Source organism: Eublepharis macularius, chromosome 15, assembly GCF_028583425.1.
Source record: "Eublepharis macularius isolate TG4126 chromosome 15, MPM_Emac_v1.0, whole genome shotgun sequence".
Lineage (NCBI taxonomy): Eukaryota > Metazoa > Chordata > Lepidosauria > Squamata > Eublepharidae > Eublepharis > Eublepharis macularius.
Genome location: NC_072804.1, coordinates 29,331,324 through 29,358,185, shown reverse-complemented (window position 1 = coordinate 29,358,185; position 26,862 = coordinate 29,331,324). Strand labels below are relative to the sequence as shown.

The 26,862-nt window shown below is 45.8% G+C and overlaps 1 protein-coding gene across 1 annotated transcript in view; it reads left to right on the top strand.

Annotated features, from left to right (window-relative positions):
- SLC9A1 (solute carrier family 9 member A1) overlaps positions 1-26,657 on the top strand; it is a 109,203-nt gene extending 82,546 nt beyond the window's left edge. Inside the window, exons 3-12 of the mRNA XM_054999133.1 lie at positions 2,887-3,137; positions 6,191-6,408; positions 8,149-8,351; positions 11,091-11,180; positions 12,573-12,643; positions 14,003-14,176; positions 15,338-15,452; positions 15,634-15,735; positions 18,675-18,747; positions 23,023-26,657. Coding sequence (XP_054855108.1) covers positions 2,887-3,137; positions 6,191-6,408; positions 8,149-8,351; positions 11,091-11,180; positions 12,573-12,643; positions 14,003-14,176; positions 15,338-15,452; positions 15,634-15,735; positions 18,675-18,747; positions 23,023-23,351 — 1,626 coding nt within the window. The 3' untranslated portion in view covers positions 23,352-26,657. The remainder of the gene's footprint in view (positions 1-2,886; positions 3,138-6,190; positions 6,409-8,148; positions 8,352-11,090; positions 11,181-12,572; positions 12,644-14,002; positions 14,177-15,337; positions 15,453-15,633; positions 15,736-18,674; positions 18,748-23,022) is intronic.
- The last annotated feature ends 205 nt before the right edge of the window (positions 26,658-26,862 follow it).

Sequence of the window (26,862 nt, the reverse complement as noted above, 5' to 3'; positions counted from 1 at the left end):
CGCTATTGCAAGAATGGAGAGGAACCAGACCAAAAATGAAGTCCTTGTCAAAGATATATATGGAAGAATGCACCCCAATAATTTTGTGTTAAATTAAGGTGGGATCACTAACCAACCAATTGCTAACCCAGACTACATTCTCCACCTTGCCCGATAGGGCAGATAAAGCAAAATCTTTAACTGCCTGGTTTTGTTTGCAACCGGGATGGTTAAAGATCATTAAGGGATGATTAATCCATACTTAACCTTATTATCATGATACACTCTGAAAGATAGAATTTTGTGTGTTGATGCCAGAGGGTGGCACTTCCTTTCTCTTTCCAGGAAAGATTTTTCATTCTTGGTTGTGATTTAATTTTAGCATGTGAACTTTCTTGTCCTGTGACAGGCAGAGCTTGCCGCTGCTGCAGAAGGTTACAACTTTTCATTCTCAGATGGTTACATGGTTGCATTGTCATATAGTTTATTATTATTATTCATTTCCTGCTAGTTCAGAACAGAGGGATCATTTGGCTCTATCCAGATGCAACAGTGGCTGCATTCAGATGCTGCAAACAAACCTCGGTTTGTTTGTCACAAGAACCATGCCCTGCATGCCCTTGAACTCACCTTGAGGTTGAACATAAATTTCTCCTACAGGAGGTTAGCAGTTTTAAGGGAAAAGATTGTTTCCCATCCCCTCTCACAACATGCCCGTTCTGTTTGCGGTTTATTCTTTTTCTCTTGAATGTCTTGATCTTCGGGGGTGGGGGCTGGAGGTAAGGTAAAGGTAGTCCCCTTTGCAAGTACTGAGTCATTACTGACCCATGGGGGGACGTCGCATCACGACATTTTCTTGGCAGACTTTTTTACGGGGTGGTTTGCCATTGCCTTCCCCAGTCATCTACACTCTAACCCCCAGGAAACTGGGTACTTATTTTACAGACCTCAGAAGGATGGAAGGCTGAGTCAACCTTGAGCCGGCTACCTGAACCCGGCTTCCGCCAGGATCGAACTCAGGTCGTGAGCAGAGCTTGGGCTGCAGTACTGCCGCTTACCACTCTGTGCCATGAGGCTCTTACTTGGGGTGGGGTGGAGATAAAAGTATATCTGCATGTGCACAAGGGAGATTTTGCCCCACTCCCTTTCATTGCCGAGAAAATGTGTACACAAGACACAGAGATGAAAAATTAGTGGTAGAATATTGCTGTGTGCTCTGCATCTGAGGGTAAACATTTCCATGCATTTAGTTGCACTGTTATAGGGGTTCATGTGTAGGATTTACATTGCAACCTATGGTTTGATATGTTGATGTGGGTAGCAGAAGGGTTTGGGAGAACGGCATTAGCGATGTGATGCTGTTGTTCATGCCCTGCGTGCATCTAACAATGATACATATACTGGAATGATAACAGTGCTTCACATTTACGTAGCTCTTTTGAGCATTGAGAGAGCCAGCAGAGTGTAGAGTCTTGGAACAGGAGACCCAGGTTGGCATCCTCACTTTGCCATGAAAGCTCACTGGGTGACCTTGGGCCAGGCACATGGTCTCACCTACACTTCTTCACAGGGTTGTTGTGAAGATAAATGGAAGAAAGGAGAACGATGTCAGCTGCTTTGGGTCCCCATCAGGGAGAAAGGTGGGGTAGTCTGTTCTAATTAGCATACTACTTATCTCAGAGTTGCAGTCAAGAGGCTGTCATTGAGAGAGGGTAAGTAGCCTAAGGCCCAGCAAGTGAGTCTGTGGCAGAGGCTAGATTTGACACAAGGGCTTTAAGATGAACGTACTACAAGACAGCAAATCCAAATCCTGGAAAATGTAACCAGATAATGGTTTTGCTTCGGTGTTGCTGTTACACTCTGCATACTTTGCCAGTCACAGCTGGTTCAGGTGAGAGAAGCTTTTTCAAGCTGAACATGATTAAGAACTTCCTGCCTTCTTCCATGTCCCAGGAGAAGCGAGTAGAGCTTTGCCACGCATTTCAATTGAAGATGACCTTGCTTAATGACACAGATTTTTCCTATGCTTCTAAAGGGCTGTGCCACAAAATGTGTTTTTCCCTGCACATCTTATGTTCTTCTTTGGCTTATAATCAAAACGGAATGTTTTGCAGTGTGATCCTTTGTAAAGTTAGGTTGTCCTAAGTCAATAGAAATCGGTGGGTTTAGGCTGGGGCAACCTTGCCTGGCATAGCACTGTCAGCTTTAGGTTGCCATGTGCTCTGTGTCACATGAATATAAATACTTGCGTGTTTTTGTTCTGCTTTGCAAGATCTGAATTGTCCACACATAAGGGCCAAACTACACATTACAAATTTTGTGAAGTCAAGTCTGGTACTCGCTTTCTCTGCAGTCATACAGCAGCAGTGAAGAAAGGAATTTTCTTTAAATTTTCTTTAAAACTTCCTTTCCTTTCCTTGCAGCTACTATCTGACTGCAGGGAGAGTGAGTCCCTGGCCCTTTCTTGCCAAAATCGGTAATATGTAGTTTGCCCCTAAGCCACATAAATTATAAAAACCAGTTATTAGTTCAGGCTAATTGCCTTCTTTACTAGGTGGGGAAATCTCTGTACTGCTTCCCTGTGCATCAAAGAGAAGACGGTGACCCTTAACTGGCAGCAGCCAGTTTTTTTCAGATTCTCTGTCTTGATCATGTTTCTTAGGTTGGTCTCTTGATTTTTGTCTTTACCTTGATGAGACGGGTATTCCAAGGCAATACTTACATCAGAGGTTTGGACTCCAACCGAGTGAACGCTGTGGATTTTTCAAGCAACCTCTTGATAATTTCTCCCCATCCCCTTTTTTGTTGCTAATTTGCCGCTGCTTTCATGTCGGCACGCCCGTTGGCATTCTGTGATCATGGCTTCCCTGGGCTGAAATCCCGTCTCCCTCCTTTTTGTCTTTCCAGGTCCTCTATCACCTTTTTGATGAATATGCCACCTTTGACAAAATCACCTTCACAGACATCATTCTGGGTTTCCTCAGTTTCTTCGTGGTATCCCTGGGGGGCGTCTTCGTCGGGGTGGTCTACGGCATCATTGCTGCCTTCACCTCCCGCTTCACTTCTCACATCCGCGTCATCGAGCCTCTGTTCGTCTTTCTCTACAGCTACATGGCATACCTGTCAGCAGAACTCTTCCATCTTTCGGGCATCATGGCGTAAGTATCAGCAAGGTGGGCCTTAGAAGCCAAGCTCTGGTGGGGAATCTGGTGGGGAAAGTTCGGTACCAACTTCGGTTAGCAGGTGCTCTACATAAACAACAAACCACAAAATGTGCCATAAAACAGCTTACTAAGGCAGCAAATTAAACCGTATTGTAATCACAAGAAAGAGTTAGTACAATGGATTTTAAAGTGTTGTTTGTAATTAATCATTTCCAAAAACACACATAAACATAATACACTGGGAGCAACTGGTCATTCAGGCATCACAAAACATATATACATCTTGCAACACAACCAAAATGATTACTTACAAACAACACTTTTAAATCAGTTGTATTAACTCTTTATTGTGATTATAATACAGTTTAATTTGCTGCCTTAGTAAGCTGTTCATGGCACACTTTGTGGTTTGCTCTCGCTCTCTGTGATTCGTTCTGTGTGTGTGTGTGTGTGCCCTCAAGCCACAGCTGACTTATGGCGACCGTTGCCGGGGTTATCAGAGGTGGTTTGCCATTGCCTGTCTCTGCAACCTTGGACCATTGTTGGAGGTCTCCCATCCAATTACTAACCAAGGCCAACCCTTCTTAGCTACTGAGATCTGACAAGATCAGGCTCACCTGGGCTATCCAGGTTAGGGCGCACTCTACATAAACAAGCATAATACATGGGTCCTTAGAGGGTCAGGCTAGAATCTGGGAGACCAAGTTCAAATTAGCCATGAAACCTTGGGCCAGTGACACTCTCAGCCTAATCTAACTCACAGGGTTGTTGTAGGGATAAAATGCAAGGAGAAGAGAACGATGTAAGCCACTTTAGGAGAGAAGTATGGTATAAATGAATAAATAAATAAATGGTTGTAAAATAAGATTTGCTTTAAACTTGGCAATGAATGAGGCCAAAGCTTTCCTTAACAGGATAGGATGAGGCCAAAGCACCCACTGACTGGATTTCATACAGTCCCTCATTTTAAAATCAGGTTGCTTCTGGGACATAGAAGCTGCTTTGCACGATTAGCAGCCCGACCTAAATGAGACCCTGCATGGCAGTAAATTCCCATGGCTTTCACCTGAGCTAGCACCATGTTAGAATTGGGCCTTAAAAGAACAGATGTGTTAAGCAAGGAGATTGGAGAGAAAAATTAGGCTTGTCTTCCTTTTCTGGAATGAACACATGAAACTGCCTGATGCCGAGTCCAGTAATTGGTAGAACTAGCCTGTTACAGTCTGCTCTGACAGGTAGCTGCAACCCTTCTCAAGAAGCTAGAATAGAGATGCAAAAATTTCTGGAAATTTTGAAACTATGGAGGGGAAATACTTTTTTTCCCTGGAGAAACAAAATTCTGGAAAATCGGGGCAAATTGAAATATAGGCAATACCTGCTAATTAAGCCTTAACTTATTTTATAACAATATTAAAATGCATTATTTGTAACTTAGCATATAAGCATTTTTTATCTTGGCATTCTTGTGAAACGTAAAAGTGTAAATACCTTTGTTTTCTTTGAGCAGAGTTTAAATATGCCCAAAAGAGAGCGTTTTTGCCATCTAAGAGGTAGGGAAAAAATAAAAGTTGAAAATAGTAAACACCCATTTTGCAGTAAGTAAAAGTGTCATTTGAACCAAAGCAACCCTATGCAATCTTAATGGAGCTTGCAGCACATCTGAATATTGAGCTAGCTTTGTAACATGAAAAACATTGGACCATTAAATAGCCTATTATAGCATGTTAATTGTGGACAAAATTAGTCACATTTAAAAAGTAAATATAAGCTTGAAAGCTTGAGAATATAAGCTTGAGAATGCAGGATTTAAAATCAATAGTATGTCCAGATCTGCAAATGCTGGCCTGTGCTTTCCTTGCCAACCAGGATTCGAAGCAGTGACTTGATCCTGGTTTGGGGATCCTTGTCAGTAGGGAAAGTGCAAATCATAGTTTGTGTGTTTGGATGTAGTTAGGCATGATGGCCAAAAGGAGGGGAGGGTGCTCAAGGATCCCCGGGCTCACGCACGTATCAATAAAGTGTCTGAACTATGCCAGTATATCTCTGGATCCTAATTCTGTGGCACTGCACTTACTTGTTTTCTTTATTATTATTTATTTACTCCATTTATACCCTGGGTTTCTCCCCAGTGGTGACTCAAAGTGGCTTACATCATTTTTATCTCCTCCATTTTATCCTCACAACAGCTCTGTGAGGTAGGTTAAGCTGAGAGTATATGACTGGTCCAAGGTCACCCTGCTAACTTCCATGGCAGAGTGAAGAATTCAAACTGGGTCTCCCAGATCCTAGTCTCACAGTCTAACCACTGCACCAAACTTGAAGTTTGCAATAGCAGTTTTATCTTTTCCCCACTACTTCCATTTATGAATATGTTATCAATAAAAGGAACCTTCTTCTATGGGGTTGGAAGCACAGTTAGCTCAATAGTTATCCACTGTCTCAGGGTCTTTCCTAGTCTTGAGAGTTATTAACTGGACATACCATGGATTGAAACTGGAAGTTTTTATACAAAGTATGTAATGTACTGTATTCCCCATTACTATGTATGGTTGTGAAAGTTGGAGAAGAAGGCTGACAGGAAGAAAACTGATTCATTTGAAATGTGGTGCTGGAGTACCATGGAAGGCCAAAAAGACACATAAGTGAGTTCTAGATCAAATCAAACCTGAATTTTCCCTAGAAGCTAAAATGACAATACTGAGGCTGTTGTACTTTGAGAAGGCAACACGCATTGGCAAAGACAATAATCCTAGAAGACATGGCAGGCAGTAGGAAAAGACCCAAAATGAGATGGTTTGACTCAATAAAGGAAGCTAAAACCTCCAGTTTGCACAATCTGTGCAAGGCTGTTAATGATGGACTGTTTTGGAGATCTTTCATTCATACAGTCGCCATAAGTTGGAAAGAACTTAATGGCACATGACACACATGCAATGTACCATATGAGCATTGGTTCTTCGTTTAGCAAACCTGATGCTTGGGAGGGAATTATCTGTCTGTTGTGATTTCTGTGACTCTCTGTACTCTGTTTCTTCCTGCTTTTGCAGGCTCATTGCTGCTGGAGTGGTTATGCGCCCTTACGTGGAGGCCAACATCTCTCATAAATCCCACACTACCATCAAGTACTTCCTGAAGATGTGGAGCAGTGTCAGTGAAACCCTCATTTTCATCTTTCTGGGTGTCTCCACTGTGGCCGGGCAGCACCGCTGGGAGTGGACATTTGTCATCAGCACCCTGATTTTCTGCTTGATCGCCAGGGTTTTAGGTGAGGCTCCAAGGGCCGAAGTGGGAGCAGGAATGTGTGTGTGTGTGCAAGCCACAAAATTTAGCCACTTGTCCAGGGTGGAAGCAAACAGAATCCTAGGAATACAGGACCAGAAAAGGGTTCTTTCAGCTTCTTGTTGATAGGCAGGATTCCCCTTTGCCTGCTCCAGGGGTTCTCTGTGAGTTGCAGTTCTCTTGCAAGTGGCTCGTGAGGCTCAAGCTCCTAGGCTGGAAGAGGACACTTTTGCCTTCCATCCCCCCCAGGGTGGGAACGAAGAAAAGCTATGTGCTCCCTGTATAGCTTTCTGTCTTTTATTGTGTCTGGCAGAACTTGAGTAAATTAGGTAAGCCAAGCAAATGTTGATAAGCTTATTCAATTTTCGCAGTTGATACCAAGTTTCAAGATTTGATTCTGCTTTCTCTGGAATGTTGGCTGCCCAGTAGAGAAGAGAAAGTAACTCAATTCAGACATCATGTGAAATCATAGTTAAGAAAGCATAAGCGTAGCTTGGTTTGATGTATAGATTGGCAAACCATGGTTTGTGATCTGCTGGCAAACCAGATTAAGGGGTCATGGTTTGAAGCCAGTGTGCAAACTGTGGTTTGTGCTAACTATAAGCTGGAGTGAGGCCTGAATTGACAATCCATTGCCATTGGTTCACCGCTACACAAGAAGTTGCCTTATCCTGGTCCACTGAGGTCAACGTTGTGTACGCTAACTGGCAGCCGCTCTCCAGGGTCTCTGGTCAAGGTCTTTCAAATCACCTATTACTTCATCCTTTTAACTGGTGATGTCAGGGATCGAACCCTTCTACATGCAAGGCAGATGCTAACTGAGCCACAGTCCTGGTGGAGGTTGCTACACCATAGAAATGGGACTGGACATGAAACTGAGTGCTGATGGGAGCAGGGGGAAGGAAAATAAACAGTTGCTGCAACCCCCGGTTTGCTGTTGTATATTTTGGAAGTACAGAACTTTTGTTTTAGGATCTAATCTACGTTAAAGTATGGTTTGGCCTGATGTCCGAGTTATACAAGAGGCTAAAATTTGGGGAGGGAAGTCCAATGGACTCTTGTCTCTTGCTCCCACACATTGGGACAATTTGAAGTTCAAAGTCTGTGATGTGCCCTTCCTTGATTCTGCTTCCACAGCAGGTGGGGAATCCAGTGGCTGAATGCTCCCCCGTGTTTTAAAAAAGCACACACTATAGAAAACTAGCATATCAAGAAGAAAGATTTTAACCTAGTCTTTCTGATGTAGCAGTTTTCCACGTGCAAGGTTTATAAGGTGGAGGAGCACTGAATCTTTCAATTCCCTCCCCATGTAATATTCCTGTATTATTTATCCTTGTTTGCTTTCTGGTACAGTAAACATTCAATATTTGGGAGGAATTTCCTCCAAGTCCTGGTTGGCTAGTCACCTGATGTTGACAATGATTTTTCTTCTTTTGTAACACAAATCAAAGTTGCTTCCTTGAACTGTTTATGTGTGCATGTGTATGTGTGTTGCCATATTTTGTTCTTGCCCGGGTGCCTTTTGGTTATCTCCTCCACTGTGCCCTGCTGAATTCAACGGCCAACAGTTCTTCAACAGTTTCTGCATGGAATTTGGCTGTTTTGAATAAGTGCAACTATTTATCTGTGTGGGATTTTTTTGCTTCCGGATATTTCAACCATCTATCCCTTTCTATCTTTGCCTTACCCTAACAGTCCAGTCCTGCTGTGGTTATTTATCATTTAGGTGTCCTTGGCTTGACCTGGTTCATTAACAAATTCCGCATTGTGAAGTTGACCCCGAAGGATCAGTTCATCATCGCCTATGGTGGCCTGCGTGGGGCCATTGCCTTCTCCCTAGGTTACCTCATTGAGAAGAAACATTTTGACATGAGAGAGATGTTCCTCACAGCCATCATCACCGTCATCTTCTTCACTGTCTTTGTGCAGGTACACTTGCAAATCTCCCAGAAGGGTGAGGATTAAACATTGTTAAACCTCTGGCATTTTGAGAACCAAGCCTGGCAACCGGTGGAAGGATTGAGTGAATGAATGAATGAATGAATGGCTGTTTTCACACTACTAACCTTCTTCCGTAACATTGCGAAACGTTGCACAAAAAATGCAGAAGATAGCGTCTTCTTGCGAGAGTTGTGCGCGACATTGTGCAAATCTCTCACAAGAAGACGCTATCTTCTGTGTTTTTTGCGCAACGTTTCGCGACGTTATGGAAGCAGGTTAGTAGTGTGAAAACAGCCAATGAATTTATTTGCGGTCAGAGACCATAACAATGACAATACATCCTTATCAATCAACAAAATAATTAAATCCAGCGTAAAAATGTAAAGGACATAAAAAAATACATTGAGCATTTAAAATCTTATCTTAAAATGTATATAGTTCTCTGGGAACCGCAGGAATTCTAATATTTAAAACTTTGACATTAAAATAGTTGCAATCATAAAAAGAGCAGGAGATTATGTATGGCTATTCTTTTTATTATGGAATTTAACCAGATAGAGACAGAATTTGGCTATTTGCCTGGAGACAGTTGGATTTTCATCAATTAGGAGTTTTTCCAGGCAGGCCTTATTTGCCTCTGCAATTGGTGTGTCTAAGAGTGGGGAAATAAACTTGTCCCTATAGACTTGATGGAAAGAACAATGAAAGAACATATGAGTAAGTGATTCCACTTCACCAATGGAGCAACGGCAGCGTCTATCCTCGTATGGGATCATTCTATATTTCCCATTGAAGGGATAACTTCACATCGGGCCAGAGTGAAAGCACTTCTATAAGATGGGACATCCAAATGAGTGAGATATCTGGCCATACCCATAACATATCTAGATTCCCTAGGGGCCATAAAATGAGGAGATTGAGCTAAATCTCATTGGCGCTCTATGTCTCCAGTGGAAGGATTAGAGGGGGAAGATAGGGTGGGGAGGACGCCATCATGAGCATGACAGTGTCACTTCTGGGGGAAATCTAGAAGTGCAAGTGGGTGGCTCTAGGAATCGCTGGAAACTTTTAAGAGTTTCCAGCGATTCCTAGAGCTGCCTGCCATCACTTCCAGGTTTTCCTTGGAAGTGAAGTTCTCATGTTTGTGATGCTGCCATTTGGGGGGTAATTTTCCCCTACTACCGCTCAGAGCATCGGCAGGCAACAAGAGCTCATGGCAAGGATTCCTTGCCCCTCTGGGGAGCGAGGGGCTTGGCAGGCCTAGGTAGTAGGCACCACGACCAAATGGCTATCACGTGGCCAACCACAAAATGGCTTCCATGAAGGCTGGGCCCAGTAGGATGTTCCAAGCCAGGCATCTTCCTATAGCAAAGGTGGCTGTTTGCAAATGGCCGATCCCGACAGACATACTCCTGATGCCTTTCTTCTGAAGCTCCTCCTTCTCCATTGAAATGGACGAGGGCCCAGTTTGGCTCTTTTCTTGGGGGGGGGGAAGCAAATGGACACCAAGAAACACACCAGTCAGTGGCACGGTGCACATTAACGGACCTCTGAATTAGCATGTTGCAAGGAGATTAATGTTCTGGAGATGCTAGTTGGTAGGAGAAAGATACTGGGGAGGAAATGCTCTTTGCTGAATCTGCAGTAGCTCTTAGAGTGAGCCTGTGGTTTTGCGTGGCATGGTGCAAGCTCCAAACAGATCTGAGTTTTATTCAGAAGTACTAAAACTTTGGGTTGAGCCATGAAATTGATTGGAGGGACAGGGGGGAAAAGGATACTTCTTTGAGCAATGCAGGGCTTCGCTTACTGTTTATCTGTCTGGTCTATTTTAAAAATCCTGCCTATCCTCCAAGTCATTAGACATGGTTCTCCCCCATTTCTCCCATTTTATTCTCACAACAGCCCTGTTAGGTAGGTTAGGGAGAACTGACTGTTTCACTGCGTCAGGGCCTCCGATCTGCTGCTGTAGCAGATTTCTGCAACCCAGCTGCTGGGTCAGCTTTGCTTGTGCTTGAGGATCTCCTCCCTTCTGGCTGAGGAACCAGCAGAGCCTGCAAGACAGTGATCACTTTGCTGTCTAGCCCCAAATGCAGGGGGTTAGTATCTTGGCTGTTTGGGAGTCACGCACCGCTCCCTGCTGGGCGCTTAGCTTGGTGATCCCTGCGCCCAATGGAAACCTGATTTCCCCACTGAGCTCCCCAGCATCATCATCTGTGCTCGACCCTGGGGAAAGGGAGCAGCCACCCAAACTGGGCAGGAGCTGGAGAGACCTTCCAGAACTTGCCGTTTCCTGCAGTCGTTGTGGGAAGTAAGTTCCTGAAGCCATCCCCAGCCACTGCTGCAAACCAACCCAGCACTACGGTCCCCCATGCTTAGAGCTGAGCATACACCAGACTCTTGGCCCACCAAAGTCCATCTTGTCTCCTCTGACCAGCAGTGGCTCTCCAGGGTCTTGCAGAGAGATCTTTCACATCACCTGTGACCTGATCCTTGCAACTGGAGATGCTGGCAATTTGAACCTCCCCACCCAGTTCAGCTGTTACCTGCCTTAGCAGAGCCAATGACTGATATATGTATTTTCATTGATTACATTTGAATTCTGCCCAATTGTCTTTCAGAGCTAAAGGGCTTTTCCCTTGGGCTGCTGGCACTCTTACGACAAACTTAAATGGGCCTATATTGTCGAAGGCTTGTCTCGAAGGCTTAAATTGGCTTGTCTCTTCGCAGGGCATGACCATCCGCCCTCTGGTGGACCTTCTGGCAGTGAAAAAGAAGCAGGAAACCAAGCGGTCCATCAATGAGGAGATTCACACGCAGGTGATGGCTTGGTTCTACTTGGCCGGGCATTATCCTCATGTGTTGCTTTGGTTCTTCTGCCACTGTAAGCTGCTTTTCTTCTGCATATGTCATTAGCAGATAGGTTTACAAAGCGGCTGCCTTTTTTGGAAAAGTAAGCATGAAGGAACAATTGGAGGCAGGGGGGAAGGAAATTAGCTAGGTTGGCGCTTTGCATAACCTCTCTCCCGAAGCTTTTTATTGTTTAATTTACCTACAAAGGCAGTGCTTGGCATGGGACTATGTTGCCCCTCAGGGGCCGGCCTTGGGACTGCACTTAAGCCTGCTGCTCCTTAATCTTTACATTAAAAATCTGGTTAATTGTGTACTGCGGCACAGGAGAAGAGAAGCGTGTGTTTTCCAAATACTTAAAAAAATATTGCAAGGCATTTTGCAGCGATGATCTGGTGTACCATATTGGGAGGGAAAGGTGGGGGGGGGGTCACAGCAGCCAAACAAATCAAATAATTATGAATGGTGTGGACAGGGGAAGAGCTGCATCTTTGAGCTATCAGTCCTGTTGCAAACAATATTCCAAGATACCCGTGACCTTACAGATTCCCTTCCATTTTCCACGCAGTTAAATTCTCTCTCTCTTTGACAAATGCCTCCCACTCTGTGAATTACAGCAGGTATCTAGAAGACAACAAGTAAAGGAGAATGAAGTGGAAAAATAGGCTTGTACCATTTTGTGTCTTTGTTTTTTGGGGGGGAAGGTTCCCTTGTATTTAAAAACTCCCTGGAAACAGAAAAAACAGCACACAAAGCAGATAGAGGGAATAGACTCTTGCCTTCCTGCTGTTCTAGTTTTGTGTTGCAGGAAGCTTTTGGTTTTTTTAATGCAAAGGAACATTTCAAGCTGGAATCCACCCCCTGAAGTATGTGCTGTCAGTTCTGCTCCCTCATTCTCCTGCTTCAGCAGTGGAGGTCCCTTGACAAGCTTTTTAATCTCCAAAAAGCTTTAACTGAATTAGGTGCTTTAAAAAAAAAAGCTGAATTCCTTTTGTTTTGCCTTGATTATTTGCTTTCGTTCTGCAGATGACTTTGGCTTTTTTACTTATTTATTTTATATCCATGCTCACCTTTCTCCTGACCATATAAGCTGCTCAGCAAGCCCTGCTGTTGAGTAGCAAGTCCATTTAGACAACCATTCTTCATGCAGCAGGTTCTCAGAGCAGCAAATGGACTCTATCAGATTGGGAAGGAATCACATTTTTCCTAGGGACAAAATATTACAGGTTGGATATTGGGAAGAGTGCCATGCCGCAAGGCTTGGACTTCAGTTTCAGACGTAAGCTGAGTGGATTTTGACAAGGAAATGAGTTTAAACAAAGTATTTATTCATTCATGCTCCCTGTTTTTTTGCCCTTAAAGTTTCTGGATCATCTTTTGACTGGGATTGAGGATATATGTGGCCACTATGGCCATCACCACTGGAAGGACAAGTAAGTGCTGGGCAGGCAAGGCTGTTGCTTTTCATTCATTTCCTTTGGGCTGGCTTATCTGTTGGATGGATGGGATGTGTGTGCCAGGAACTGGTGCTACAAAGAGCACCGGGTTTGGCTTTCTTTTGCACCGCTTGCAGCCAGCGTTGCCCAGTGAACAGTGTGGGGTTCCCAAGACTGCCTCAGCAAATGTCTGCAGATTTGGGGGACAGTGCATGGGGAGGCTGGAATTTGCGGAGGATATGATCCACTTCCGGGTGACTTTCTGGGCAGTCTCCCTTGGTCTCTGTGGTCTTTGCCATAGACACTAGTGGAATTTCTAGAGCATCATTATGTGGAGGCCATTTTTTCTCCCGCTCTTCAGTTCTTCAGGTGTGGGAAATTGAGGTTGAGGCAGATAATTCCCCACCCTGGGTGGGTAAATGGGAGTTCTAATGAACAGAGGGATGAGTTTGACTCTCCGCAGATGTGGCCCAGGTTATGTTTGTTGGGTGCCATATATCGAGGGCTTCCTAGTCCCTCCATCTACATAGCATTTCACCAGGTTCTGTTTCTTGGTTGCACTTAAATGTAATGGGGAGGCAGAGCTCAGGGACTAGCTTTTATGTATTAAAAAGTAATCCCAATGATGGTATAGTACTTAACAACATTAATGTGAACAGAACCAAGAAATAGTATTCTTTTTAAACTGAAGTTTTAAAAAAGGATGTAATTACATTTTGTGCGAGAATGAATCGAAGGAGGGAAGCCTGTTGAGGATTAACTGCTCTGCCTTGCTGGCATCTTAAATGGAGACTGCTGTTTCATGGCCATCCTGGGCATGGGAACTGCTGTTCATGTTGGCAACGTGCTGCACATACCACAAACTGAAATAGATGTTTGATAATCCAATTGTCCCACCACGTAGGCATAGTAGTCCTGTTGCTACTGCGCAGCTGATATGTACTTGCTACCTGTACAACCCAGCCACAGTTAGGCGTTTTTTTTTGTTACAAACATGCTTTACTCCCCCCCCCTTTTGAAATCCAGGGGGCTTAAAGTGATTAACTGTACATTGGCTCATGCCCCAAAGCAGGTAAATTTAATCCAGAATAAGTAAGCAACCTTGCACAAGCCCTTCCTCCACAATAACCTGAACCACCATCTGCTTCTCTGTTTTGAGGGGGAACCAAAAGTTGGTTTCTAGTTTTGTGCCCCTTTCAGTTTGCGAGTTGGAAACAAAAACAATGAAATCCTGGCTTGTGAAGGCATTGTTAACTCAACGCAGACTAGATGATGGCAGGATAATGGCATTTTATGTCAGTGTATTTTTCCCCCTTGTCTCTTTCTCCCCTTCCCGCTCATGTCGCTTTTGAAAAGGCTAAATCGTTTCAACAAGAAATACATCAAGAAGTGCCTGATTGCTGGGGAGAGGTCCAAGGAGCCCCAGCTGATTGCCTTTTATCACAAGATGGAAATGAAGCAAGCCATCGAGCTGGTGGAGAGCGGGGGGATGGGCAAGATCCCCTCTGCTGTCTCTACGGTCTCAATGCAGTGAGTACTGGATCAGGCTGGGAGGTGGGAGTTTATTCTCTGTAAAAGGAGGGGGCAGCTCCCCCCTCCAAAAAACCTAGAGATCAAAAGAAAATAATGCTTCCTATTGTAGAAATTTTTGCGGGTATAGATTATCTTTAAATTATAACAACAGCCCTGTACGGTAGGCCAGGATTATGGTTATTCTTCCAGTACTGCAGATGGGAAGAAGACGGAAGTAGGGAGGGAGTGACTTGCCCAAAGCCATTTCATGTGTTCAGCAGTGAGATTCAAACCAGGGACTTCTGGATTCATAGCTCAGTCATAGGAAGAGCCCTGCTGGATCAGACCAGTGGTCCATCTAGTCTAGTTTCCTATTCTACAGAGTGGCCAACTAGTTGCCCTAGAGGGCCAACGAGAGGGCTTAGAGGCTGAGACCTTCCCCTGATGTCACTTCCTGGCTCTGGCGTTCAGAGATTGGCTGCCTCCGAATGTGGAAGTTCCCTTTAGTCACCATGGCTAGTAGCCACTGATGGACCGAGCCTCCCCAAATCTCTCCATTCACCTTTCAAAGCCATCTATGCTTCTGGCTATCACTACATCCTCTGGCAGCAAATTCCACATTTTAAGTGCTCATTGAGTGAAGGGGTGTTTCCTTCTGTCCCTCCTGAACCTACCACCCGTCAACTTTATTGGATGCCCTCGAGTTTGAGTATTTTGGGAGAGGAAGAAGAAGTTCTCTTGGGTCCACTTTCTCTACCCCATGCATAGTCACTTAACCACTATGCTATACAAGTTGAGCACAGAGCTTGGAGCTGGGCAGGAGGTATCCAGAAGCAGTGGCACGCTCGCTTAGGAAGAACGGCAAGGCAACCGCAACAGAGGGGTACACCACTGACAGTTTGCAGCAATTCTTGAAATCCTCTCCCATCTTTGCATTGTTTGTTCAGCTTTCAAAATGTGGAGCACTGCTTGGCAGAATCAGAAGCCAAAGCAGGAGTGACAGGTGGGAGAGATCCTTGTAAACCTCAGGTCCCATCTGGACCAGCACAAGTTGTATGCCAGCCCAAGTCCGAGTTGAGAAGGGTTCTTCTCCCCCCCCAAAGTTAAATCAGTAAGGAGCCCCAAGTCTCTCTCCTGAAGTCCAAATCTCTGAGGCCTCTTTGTTCTTAAAATCCACAGGAACATCAACCCAAAAACTTTGCCTGTGGAGCGGATCCTGCCCGCACTCTCTAAAGACAAAGAGGAGGAGATCCGGAAGATCCTGCGCAACAACTTGCAGAAAACCAGGCAGAGGGTAAGAACCGCGTGTCCCTTGAGTGCTTGTGGTCTGGGACTCCTCTAACGGTCAGAGAAGCGTCCAGCGTTCTTGCTCCCTACGTAGGTCCTCTCCTCTTTACTTCCCGGAGCTCATTCTTGCAGTGGAAACTTAGCAAGGCAAACTGCGCACGTGCATTAATCCCTTGCCTTCCTTGCAGTTGCGATCATACAACCGGCACACCTTGGTGGCCGACCCTTATGAAGAAGCATGGAACCAGATGTTGCTGAGGAGGCAGAAGGCTCGGCAGCTGGAACAGAAGGTGCGAGGGGAGGATGCCAGTCTGGGGGGGGGGCAGGATTTCCATGAAAGGTCTTTCCTGTTCAGCATCGATAGAATTATGACCTACGTCAAGCTCTGACATCACTTTTGTTGAGTTTGCCAGCATAGCGCTTGAGTAAGCGCTGTCTCTGTTTGCTTTAATTAATTAATTAACTAAGTTTATACCGTGCCTGTCTCCCTAATGGGGACCCAACGTGGCTGACATCAGTCACCTCTTCTCCTTTTTATCTTCCCAATAGACTGGCCCAAGGTCACCCAGCAAGCTTCCGTAGCAGAGCAAGGATTCGGACCTCGGTCTCCCAGGTCCTAGTTCAACACTCTAACCACTGTACCATATTGGCTACTCAGAGTATGCCCTAGAGAGTTATGTGTATGCCTAGTCCCAGGGTTGTTGTGAGGATAAAATAGGAAAGGGGGGTGTTCATGTATGCTGCCCTGAGGTCCTTGGTTGATGCACAGGACAAAAAATGCACATAAGAACATAAGAAGATCCCCGCTGGATCATCCCAGTGGTCCATCTGGTCCAACATCATGTCTCATACAGCAGCCAACCAGTTGCTCTGGAGGGCCGAAAAAACAGGGCCTAGAGGCTGAGGCCTTCCCCTGCTGCCGCCTCCCAGCACTGGCATTCAGAGGTTTACTGCCTCTGTATATGGAAGTTCCCTTAGTCACCCTGGAGCCACTGATAGACCTACCCTGCATGAAGCTGTCAAATCCCCTTTTAAAGCCATCTATGCTGATGGCCATCACCATGTGACCTGGCAGCAAATTCCACCATTTATTTTCTTTTGTCTGTCCTGAACCGATTTTCCATCAATGTCATAGGTTGCTCCTGTGTTCTAGCATTATGGGAGATGAAGGAAAAAGTCTCTCTATCCATTTTCTCTACCCCGTGCATAATTTTATAAACCTCCATCATGCCTTGTCTTTTTTCTAGACTGAAAAGTCCCTGACTCTGTAGCCTTTCCTCATAGGAAAGGTGCTCCAACCCCATGATCATCTCGGTCACCATTTTTCTGTGTTTTTTCCAGCTCTGCAGTATCCGCTTTGAGATGCGGTGACCATAACTGTACATGTTATTCCAAATGAGGCTGCGCCATGGTTGCACAAGGGTGTCACAATATTTGCCATTTTATTCTCAATCCTAATAATCTCCAAAATAGAGTTTGGCTTTGTTACTGCGGCTGTACACTGGGTCAACATTTTCGTTGAGCTATCCACCACAGCTCCGATATGTCTTTAACTCTCAATCTCAGCCTGTTCAAAAACCATCAGCATATGTTTAAAATTAAGATTTGAGAGCTAGGGTGTTGGTTTTTCCTTAATTTACACCTTAAAAGTATGTAGACGCCCTGTCCTTTTCGGCAGATAGCCCCATTGTGCTACCCCACTAATAGGAACTCAGTTTTTCTGATAATAACCAACCCTTTGAATAGGATCTAGAAGCAACAGTGTGTCATTTTTCTGCCTTTTGAGAACTATGTGGATTTTTTTTCCAACTGAGCAGCACTTGAACATCTGCCACAAACATTACAAAGGAGTGAGCAGGAGCACTGAACATCACTCCCATCCTGCAGTCACTCCCTTGGCCACCCACTAGTTACCATGCTTAGTTCAAGGTATTGGTTATTATCACTTACAACGCTCTTCATGGCCTTGGTCCGGCATACCTACAGGACCACCTCCCTCCCTGTGCTCCTCCATGGCAGCTTTGCTCTTCCGAACAGGGTCTCCTGCAAGTGCCACCCTGCACATCGGCGAAATTGACAGCAGCCCATACACGCGCTTTCTCTGTGGTGGCCCCTACCCTGTGGAACGGCCTGCCTGAGGAGGTCAGGAGAGCGCCCAGTCTCCTGGCTTTCCACAAATGGTGCAAAACCAAATTATTCAAAAAGGCTTTTTACTCAGATAGGAGGGCTGTATTGTAGGGAGGGGATCTCAGATGATCCGCTAATGAGTTAGGAACCATAGGGAGCAATCTTAAGTGGGTATACTCAGAAGTAAGTCCCATGTTATTCAATGGGGCTTACTCCCAGGAAAGCATCCTTAAGGTTGCAGCCACAGACCTCACCACTATGTTGTTTTGGATTCCTACTAATGCTGTGTCTTTGTGAACTTTATTTACCCTATGGCGTTGTTTATGGAAATGTTCTTAAAATTGACTGTTCTAATCTCACACTGTGTAATCTGCCTTGAGTCTCAGTGAGAAAGGCAGACTATACATACATGCATGCATGCATGCATGCATACATATATTTGGGAACATGTGCAGGGCACACATGAGGTACTGTCCATTGCTGTCAGATGGTACCATCCATCTATCCTAGGGAATGTTAAGCACTCCCTTGCCAGTGAATATTGGTAGCGATTGGCAAGCTTTCTTTCAAGGAAACATGTCTGCTAGTACCAGATTTCACTGAAGAATTCATGATGAGCTTCCACGGAAGCACAAGATTTTGCGGCTGGAAAAGCCATTGAGCTAAAAAGAGCTTAGACAAGCAGCCATCAGTGGCTGTTAACCATCATGGTTAAATAGAGCCTCCATTTTCAGAAGCAGTATACCTCTGAATTCCAGTTTCTGCAGAGCAACAACAGGCTTTAGCCTCTGTGCCCAGCTTATAGCCATTCCAGAAGTATTTGGTAGGCATGGTAGGAAATGGATACATTGGTTTGATCTAGCAGGGGCAGTTTTCTGTGACCAGTGCAGTTGAGTCAGGGGAAAAAATGCTTTATGGAAGTGAGAAGTGGGATATTTCCAGGTAGGAACTGTTTGGTGGAAGGCTTGAAGACAGACATTTTAAAGGGTGAGAGAGGATGAGGGTTTGTTTTTTTATTATAGAGAGAACAAGAAGGCAGGGGAGGAATGAAGGTGATGCGGCTGGGATCTTTTAAGGAACGGCTGTCTGTTTCTGATTCCAGATAAACAACTACCTGACGGTCCCGGCTCACAAAATTGATTCACCAACCATGTCAAGGGCACGGATTGGCTCAGGTAAGGAGGAATAGCTGCTTCCATGTCCAGGGATTAGAAACTGGTGGTCTGGCAAAGGTTTCAGAGCAAAGTTTTAAGTAGTTGCACCACTTGCACCATTCATTCAAACCAAATTTTGGTTTAATAATGTCGCTTAATTTAACTTAAAGGTTTTCTCCTTACCTCCAAGCAGTGCAATCAAAGCAGCTTCCATACAACAATTAAAACAGGGAACTAGTATGATAAAGACCAAGATGAACTGGTGCGTGTTAAAACTGAAATCCTAGCAATTAAGTATTAGAAACAGTTTAAAAGCTTAAAGCTTTCTGAACTAATAGAAAAATCATAGCACCCAGATAATTGCAACAGAGAATCAATATGAACCCACCATATAATGGGCAGGGGATGTAAAATTTATCAGACTAGAAGAAAAAAAAGGAAAGCAGTGTTCAGCAGCAGCAAACTCCCAGGTTTTCTTTTTGCTAGAAAATATCTGTTTTTCCCTGGAGCCTAAAGCCCGGAAGTTTGAACAGATCAGTAGTGAGAGTTTCACAACTGAGGTTGTGCAACAGAGGAGGCCTGTCTTTTGCCCTCACCCTCCCTGCACTTCAGTGAGTGGGGACGCACTCCACATAGCCCCAGCAGCAGATCTCTATTGATGGCTTTAGGGCTCGCTGTAGGAGGCTCTGTGGGACAGAGGGGTTTGTCTCAGTGACACATGGGGCTGATGATCCTACATGTGTCCTCGGCAGTATGTGGCCGAGGGGTGGGGAAGGTCATAACAATGGGCCAAACCACAAGTGACAAAAGGCACAGGTTGGACACTTGTCAGTTTCCCTCAAGTTTTGATGGGAAATGTAGGCAGCTTGGCGGAATGTTGGACAAGTGACAGTTGAAAAGTCCATTGGACAGCAGTCAGAGAGCGAAGCTGCGAGACCAGGATGCCTACATTTCCCATCAAAACTTGAGGGAAGCTGACAAGTGTCCAACCTGTGTCGTTCGTCACTTGTAGCTTGGCCCAATGTGTCAGCTTTTGAGTTCTCCAGAATTCTCAAGCTGAATATTTAGAAGCACGGAGGAGGTGGAATAAGATGCCTGAGGCTACAAATATAAGGCCTTGTCATTAAGCACAGTTTCTTCAAAATATAAACCACCCAGCATCACTTTTATTGCTATATTTAACTGTAAAGTGGATCGCTGGTGACAACCATTCAAGGAGCAAGACCAAATTATTATTTATTATTTCTTCAAAAAATATATATGCTACCTCTGGCTACTCAGAACTCCCCCACACCATTTCTGTGTCTCAACTGTGAGCTTATGTTACTGAAGTCGTGGTCGATTTCTTGATGGCTAATGCTTGAAGCAAGTGCAAGCTGAGGAACATGGAGCAAAGAGAAGGCCTGAAAATACCAAAGGCCTTCAGCCCCAGGTAGGCCAGTCCAGACCACAGCGTGCCACAAGTAAGCTGAGTAGTGCAAACAGTGTGCCATCTAGGAGGTTTCACGTGGTAGCCATGCTGGTCTGCAGTGGAACAGTAAGATTCCAGTCCAGTAGCACTACTGGACTCAAATCTTGCCATCTGAGGCCTCTGCAGAACAGATATATCAGATGACTCTTGGGAGTGAGCCAAGACACAGTCACTAACCAATCAAGACTGGACAAATGTTCTCTCCTAATACATAGTTCAGCACTTAGATCCTGGAATTTGCCCATCTTGACACGCTAAGATGCAGCCATCCTGAACTGGTCTTGTAAAGAGTTATTCTCCTGTTAGTTCTCCTTTGTCCTTGTTTCTTTCTTTCTTTATCAGACCCCTGCCTATAAATAGGACCACAGCTTCTCATCCTCAGCAGGTAATAGAACCGAACCTGGCCCATTCCTGCTGTGATCCATTCAAGCCCATTCCTTTTTCCTGAAGCAACAACAAAACCTTTCCAGCTTATCTTTCTGTACCCAGTAGACCCCATTTCTGCCCCCTTGCCAGCCCTTCCATTTTGTGGCCCTTGTGAGGTTGTGTGTCCTCTTCTACTGATCTTTTTTGCCAGTTCCCCAACTGTGCACTGAGGCATGCTCCTGTGCCATGAGAGAGCTGTCAGCATGCTGTGATAGAACGCCTTTCAAGTCTCCTGAGAATCCAGGCAGGAGGTTGCCTGTTGAGTCCCTGCATGATTTACTCTTTCCAGTCTGCTTCCTCTAAGGGGTGGGATGGGAGATTATTCCGTTGTGTCTTTGCATCGAGTGTGGTTGGGTCATTCAGTCACTCAGCATGCAGAAAATAATAGAACCACCTGCTTCTGAGTTGCATCTTCTCTAGAACTTTTGAGGTATGGGATTTGGGGGGCCGGGGGGGGAGGGGAGGAGAGCACTGAGCTTACCCTGGAAGGGAGAGGAGAATCCTATACAGAGCAATCAGAACCTAAAGACAGGCATTCAGGTGTTTCCGTTTATTTGTTCATATTAATGATTTAACAGGGCTTTTTTTCAGCTGGAACGCGGTGGAACGGAGTTCCGGAACCTCTTGAAAATGGTCACATGGCTGGTGGCCCCGCCCCCTGATCTCCAGACAGAGGGGAGTTGAGATTGCCCTCTGTGTCGCTGAGCACCGCGGAGGGCCATCTCAACTCCCCTCTGTCTGGAGATCAGGGGGCGGGGCCACCAGCCATGTGACCATTTTCTCCGAGGGCAACCCACTGAGTTCCACCACCTCTTTTCCCAGAAAAAAAGTCCTGATGATTAATAAAATTCAACTGTATATACAGCTTTTTAAAAAGGCCCAGGGTTTGTCAGTTCTGCCTACTGCCTTGGTTCTCATGGGAGAAAATACTGGAAAACAGGAGAAGCCTATATTTAGCATCCGGTTTGGTATAATACTGCCTGTGAAAAGATCTAGACTTTTTTTTTTGCCTTCAAAGTTGAGGCTCAACATTAAGTGAAGGGATCTGGGGTACATATCTGGAGGGTGGAGGGCTGTGCCTTGAAACAGTTAAAGCCCTGACCTCTTACTTGAAAGGAAGCAAGCCCATTCATGCCAGTGGCAGGGGGGAGTGGAGAGGGCTCCCCTCCAAGGTGGGTCATTCCAGGGCAAGACATGAACTCGCATGAGACGTTCACTTTGCTGAATCCGAGCCTAGGTCTGTCTGACTGTGTAGTACAGTTCTGTTTTGCCCCTTTTGCTCAGGGCAGGATACCCGGTTCTCTACTCCCCATTATCTCCTTCCACAACCTAATGAGGTAAGTTAGACTAACAAAATGTGACTGCTCCAAAGTCACCTAGCATACTTCAGGGTGGGGATTTGAACCCTGGTCTCTCAGGTCATAGTCAGGCAAACTGCTACAATTCACTAGTCTGATCAGTGCATGGATTAGAGACACCCCAGGAACACTATTTTAGGTTCAAGTAAAGTGACTTTTTAGATCCAAAGCTATAATGTACACATTCCTGATGATAATAGTAGGTTTTCGTAGTGGATGGCCCAGGCTGGCCCAGTCTCATCAGATCTTGGGTTCTAAGCAGGGTTGGCCCCGGTTAGTACTTGGACGAGAGACCACCAAGGAAGTCCAGGGTAGCTATGCAGAGGCAGGCAGTGGCAAACCACCTCAGAACACCTCTTGCCTTGAAAACCCTCAGAGGTTGCCACGAGTCAGCTGCGACTTGACAGCATTTTCCACCCCTAACAGTTCTTGGATTAGGATTGAGAAGGACTCTGCTATGATCCTTCTTGGCTGATCTGTCAGTGTCTATGTTAATGTTGTTGTAGTTGTTATATCACGGGTTTATTGTCAGGATAAGTTGAGGAGGGGAGAGCTATGAGGCTGCAGAGCAAGGGCAGGATAAAAATGTGATGGGGTGGATAATTTTCAGGTTAAAAAATGATAGGCGAACACCACCTTGAGTTCTGAGATGGTAGGATATACAGGGGTGGGAGGAGTCAGTAGATAAGAGCAGGGCTTTTTTTCTGGGAAAAGAGGTGGTGGAACTCAGTGGGTTGCTCTCAGCGAAAATGGTCACATGCCCTCCGCGGCGGCGCGGAGGGCAATCTCAACTCCCCTCTGTCTGGAGATCAGGGGGCGGGGCCACCAGCCATGTGACCATTTTCAAGAGGTTCCAGAACTCCGTTCCCCTGCGTTCCCCCTGAAAAAAAGCCTTGGATAAGAGGTATAATTTCTCACTCCTGAGCATGCCCAGAGTAAGAGTGAACCATGCCTCCAAGGTCAGCTGCCTGATGCTTGGGAGAGGCGGATCTGGCTCTCTGTCCCCTTCAGCATGCTTTGTCGCTCCTTTCCTCCCTGCAGACCCTCTGGCGTACGACCCCAAGCCAGACTCAGAAAACCTCCCCATCATCACCATCGACCCTGCCTCGCCGCAGTCTCCGGAGTCCGCCGACTTGGTAAGTGAGGCGCTGAAAGGGATGAGCCGCCTCCCACCATCCCCGGAGGAAGATGAGGACGAAGAAGGGCTGGTGATGCGAACCAAGGAGCCTTCCTCTCCGGGCACAGACGACGTGTTCACCCCAGGGGCCAGTGACAGCCCCAGCAACCAGCGAATGATGCGATGCCTGAGTGACCCTGGGCCTAGACCAGAGCCTGAGGAAGGGGAGCCCTTCATTCCCAAAGGGAAGTGAGGGCTAGATGCACTCCTAGAGCTTTCCTGTAGGGGGAGCTTCCTGCACATACTCACAAAGGCTCTCCCTTCCCTCTATCGCTTTCTCCTGTTTCTCTCTTTTGCTCTTCATTTTGGAGGCTGCGTTTCTTCGTTGGGAGGTGGGACGTGGTTTGGAACACATCTGGCCAGCTGAGCGCCTTTGCTGAGAAAGCAACCGTTGAAGTGGCTGGTGAGATTCCTTCTACGGGGGGAGGGGGGAAACCAATCTCCCCTCTTCCAGGACAGAGCTGTGTGTTGCCCCACTGCCTGCCAAGAGATGGCTTTCCTTTGGGCGCCTGAAACCTCCACTTGCACTCCAGAAAGCCTCTTTGCTCCATCTCTGACATCCTGGAGAAGCTGAGGAAGTGCGGGTGCAGCTGGTGTCAGGAATAGCATCGTCTGGAGACGGAAGGTGCATCAGATGTGCTGGCTTAACCCGTTTGCATTCTCATGGACCAATGGCAGGGCGAATGTGTCTGGCGCTAAAGGGGAGGCTGGACGCCTGGGGCTGGTGTTCTTCGTGGGATTCTCCATAAGCTTCACAGGTGCATCTCCTTGATCCACCGGCTGTAACAGATCTCCCAGGTCCCCACTAAAGAACATGCTTGAACTCTCTGAGCCAAAGTTTGGAAAGTAACCCAGCGGATCATTGGAGCACTGCTAGTTCAGAGAGAGCTTTGGGGCTTGTCATATCTCAGCGTTGCCTGGCGTCTCCATTCCCTGCCAAACCCCATGCCACCTTTACTGACAATTTTGGGTTTTTATTCTTGAGGGCAGTCAGGTAAAAGCTGCTGTCCTAAGCTTTGGGGTTTTTTAAAAAGGAACCCCAATTCCATTGAGCCATAGAAAAATACCTTTCATTTTGTAGTCTTCTGAACCTATTGCACACCTGGATTTTTTGCTTCATTCGTTTCGCAAGTGAAATCCAGCTGTTTGCTCCCACAAAGGGTTCTCCAACATAGGCAATCGACTTTTCACCAGCTTTCAATGAGGCTGTGGGGAAGCCGCCTGTCCTGTGTGCCCCTCGCTGCCCCCCTATCAGCGTTCACCTGGCCATACACACAAGTCAACCTAATTCTGCACAGGAAAAAATTCTCTCTGCTGATGGCTTCTACACTCCCCCCCCCTTCTCTGGAGTTAGCCCACTTTCTTCCCTTAGGATCTGAATTCTTCTCTTTCTTTCTCTCTCTCTCTCTCTCTCGTCTTTTGTTTTTTGATATACACAGAGCATTTTGTTGACCAAAGATTTAATGGTAGTTGTATGTATAAAATTATTGGGGTAGGGAGGTGTGTTTTTTTTGGTTGCTTTGTTTCTCTTTGTTTTAAACACAGGGTATATATTTCTTAAAATGGTGACTTAAATTATTCCACAGGGGGCATTTAACTGTCTGGGGGGGGGGGGGCGGGGAAACAGCATACTCCGCCTGCTCCATTCTGGGCAGAAAGACTACTCGCTCATGCGCACATATTGTGTAGGGGAAAGGCTTTAATCGTATTTTTGCTGCCTAGAAATTGAGTGTGTGAGCTTGCAGGACAGCAGGGCTGACCTTATCTTTAGCAATAGCCGGGGCAGAGAAGAGCAATGCCTTGCTTGGTGTTCCCACCCCGTCTCTACTAGAGCACCCTTGCAACCAACTGGATTCTGACCAATTGTTCCGCCTGTCTGCTGGACTCTGTTCTCCCTCCCACTGGGCTTCTTTCTCGAGAGCACACACCCGCCCTTCTGCAGGAGGTGCTCAGGTCTTCTGGCTGTTTTCCATTTATTATTATTTTGTAATTCCCTTCTTTCCTTCATCTCCCATGCTGTGCTTCTGAGAATACCGCCTCATTGTTATTCTGGCCTATAAAACTTTTTCTCTCTTCCCGCCCCACTGTATCGTAAGGCGGAAACCATTTCTCCATGTTTGTTTGAGAGTCAGGAGTAAATCCGCTATTTCATTCCAATATGGCTTTTGCGAGTAATAGCAAGGCTTGAATTCATGTTGTGTTGGGGAGGGGAGAGGTTAGATGTAGCCTCTGCCGGCAAGTTTCAGCTTTACATGGTAAAAATGCTATACCATTTTAGGTGGGGGGAAATGGCATGGCTGAAAGTCTCTCCCTCTGTATATTTTTTAAATGCCTGCACACAGAGAACTAGCTCTTGGAGAGATGCCTCTTGGGAAAGCACAGTTTTCTCCTTGACATTCGTTTTTCTATATGCAGAACCCCCTGATGCCCACATGAATGTGGGGGGGAAGCATTCACTAATGCCATGTCCTCTACCAAGCTAAAGTGAGGCAGTGTATTAACAGGGTGAGCCCTTACCCGAAAGGGTATCAGCCATGTGTTGCAAGGATTTCTTCCTGTTAACACCTGAAGGGACAGAGAGAGAGGCTAGAGCAAAATCAAATTCTAGAAGTTTGTTTCTTCTATATAGAGACACGACCCTTTCTGAAGCACTAGCTCTCCAGAACAGAGTGGAACTCCTGGCTCTTGCTGCCTTTCAACTCTGGCTGCTGTCCTACACTGAAGCAAACCACATCTGGGTGTAGTTATTCTGAAGTGAGCTGATTTTTGTTAAAGAGTGGTGTGCCACTTGTGAAGCTACCCTATTTGGGGTAAAGCTTGCCCAAGTGGCAAGCTGTAAAACAGCTGTGTTTATTTAGATACTGATTCTCCACTTTAAATGACAGTTGGCGGCTGTTGTGAGTCCAGTTATCAGAAAATAATTTTCAAGACTGTGTCCTCGACAGATCCGCACGGGTGCCTGCTGAATTTCCCCCTGTAGTTCTTAGCGTCCCCCCCCCCCCACTGAAGGGGGTGTTTCCTTTCTCTGCCCCTACGCGCCGTGCCTTTTTAGCCATACAGTGTCTGCCTGCGCAAAATGGTGTTGTGATTTGCTGCGCTGTACATCTGGCAATCTCGGGTCCCTGGTTTGGAAAGGCCAGGCTCGGCCCACCAGTGGCTCTGTGAGTGCCTCTTCATTCTTCGATCCAAATAGTGACCCTCCCCCCAGCACTTGTGCTCCACCAAAGGAGAAAAGCTGCGAGCAGCGCAGGTAAGACCGGAGAGGAAGCGGGCCCATTTGGGGTATCCCCATACAACTCCACATGCTCTCTATTTAAACTTGGGCCTTCTATAGCGTCTCTACTTCAGGCTGAGCGGAGGAAGCCTGTATGTGCTTTTCACGTACGCTGCTCTGTCTCCAGCAGGAGCAGCTAAAGCAATGAAAAACTATGTACAAACATATGTGTAAAGAGAGTCTTTTTACATACAAATTCTAATAAATGAATGTTTTAATTTTTAACGGCTTGTGATGGTTTTCTCCCCTTGCCTCTCATTTTAAAACTACTCCCCACCCAACATCCCAGCAAATGTTGCTATAACCTAAGCCTTTAAAAAAGGACTGAAAGGCTGTGTTTTATTTTACTGTACATCATTTATACCATTTCTCCAATGAAATATCAAAAGAAATGGTATGTTAAAACCAACAGAGATAATTGTTTTTACTG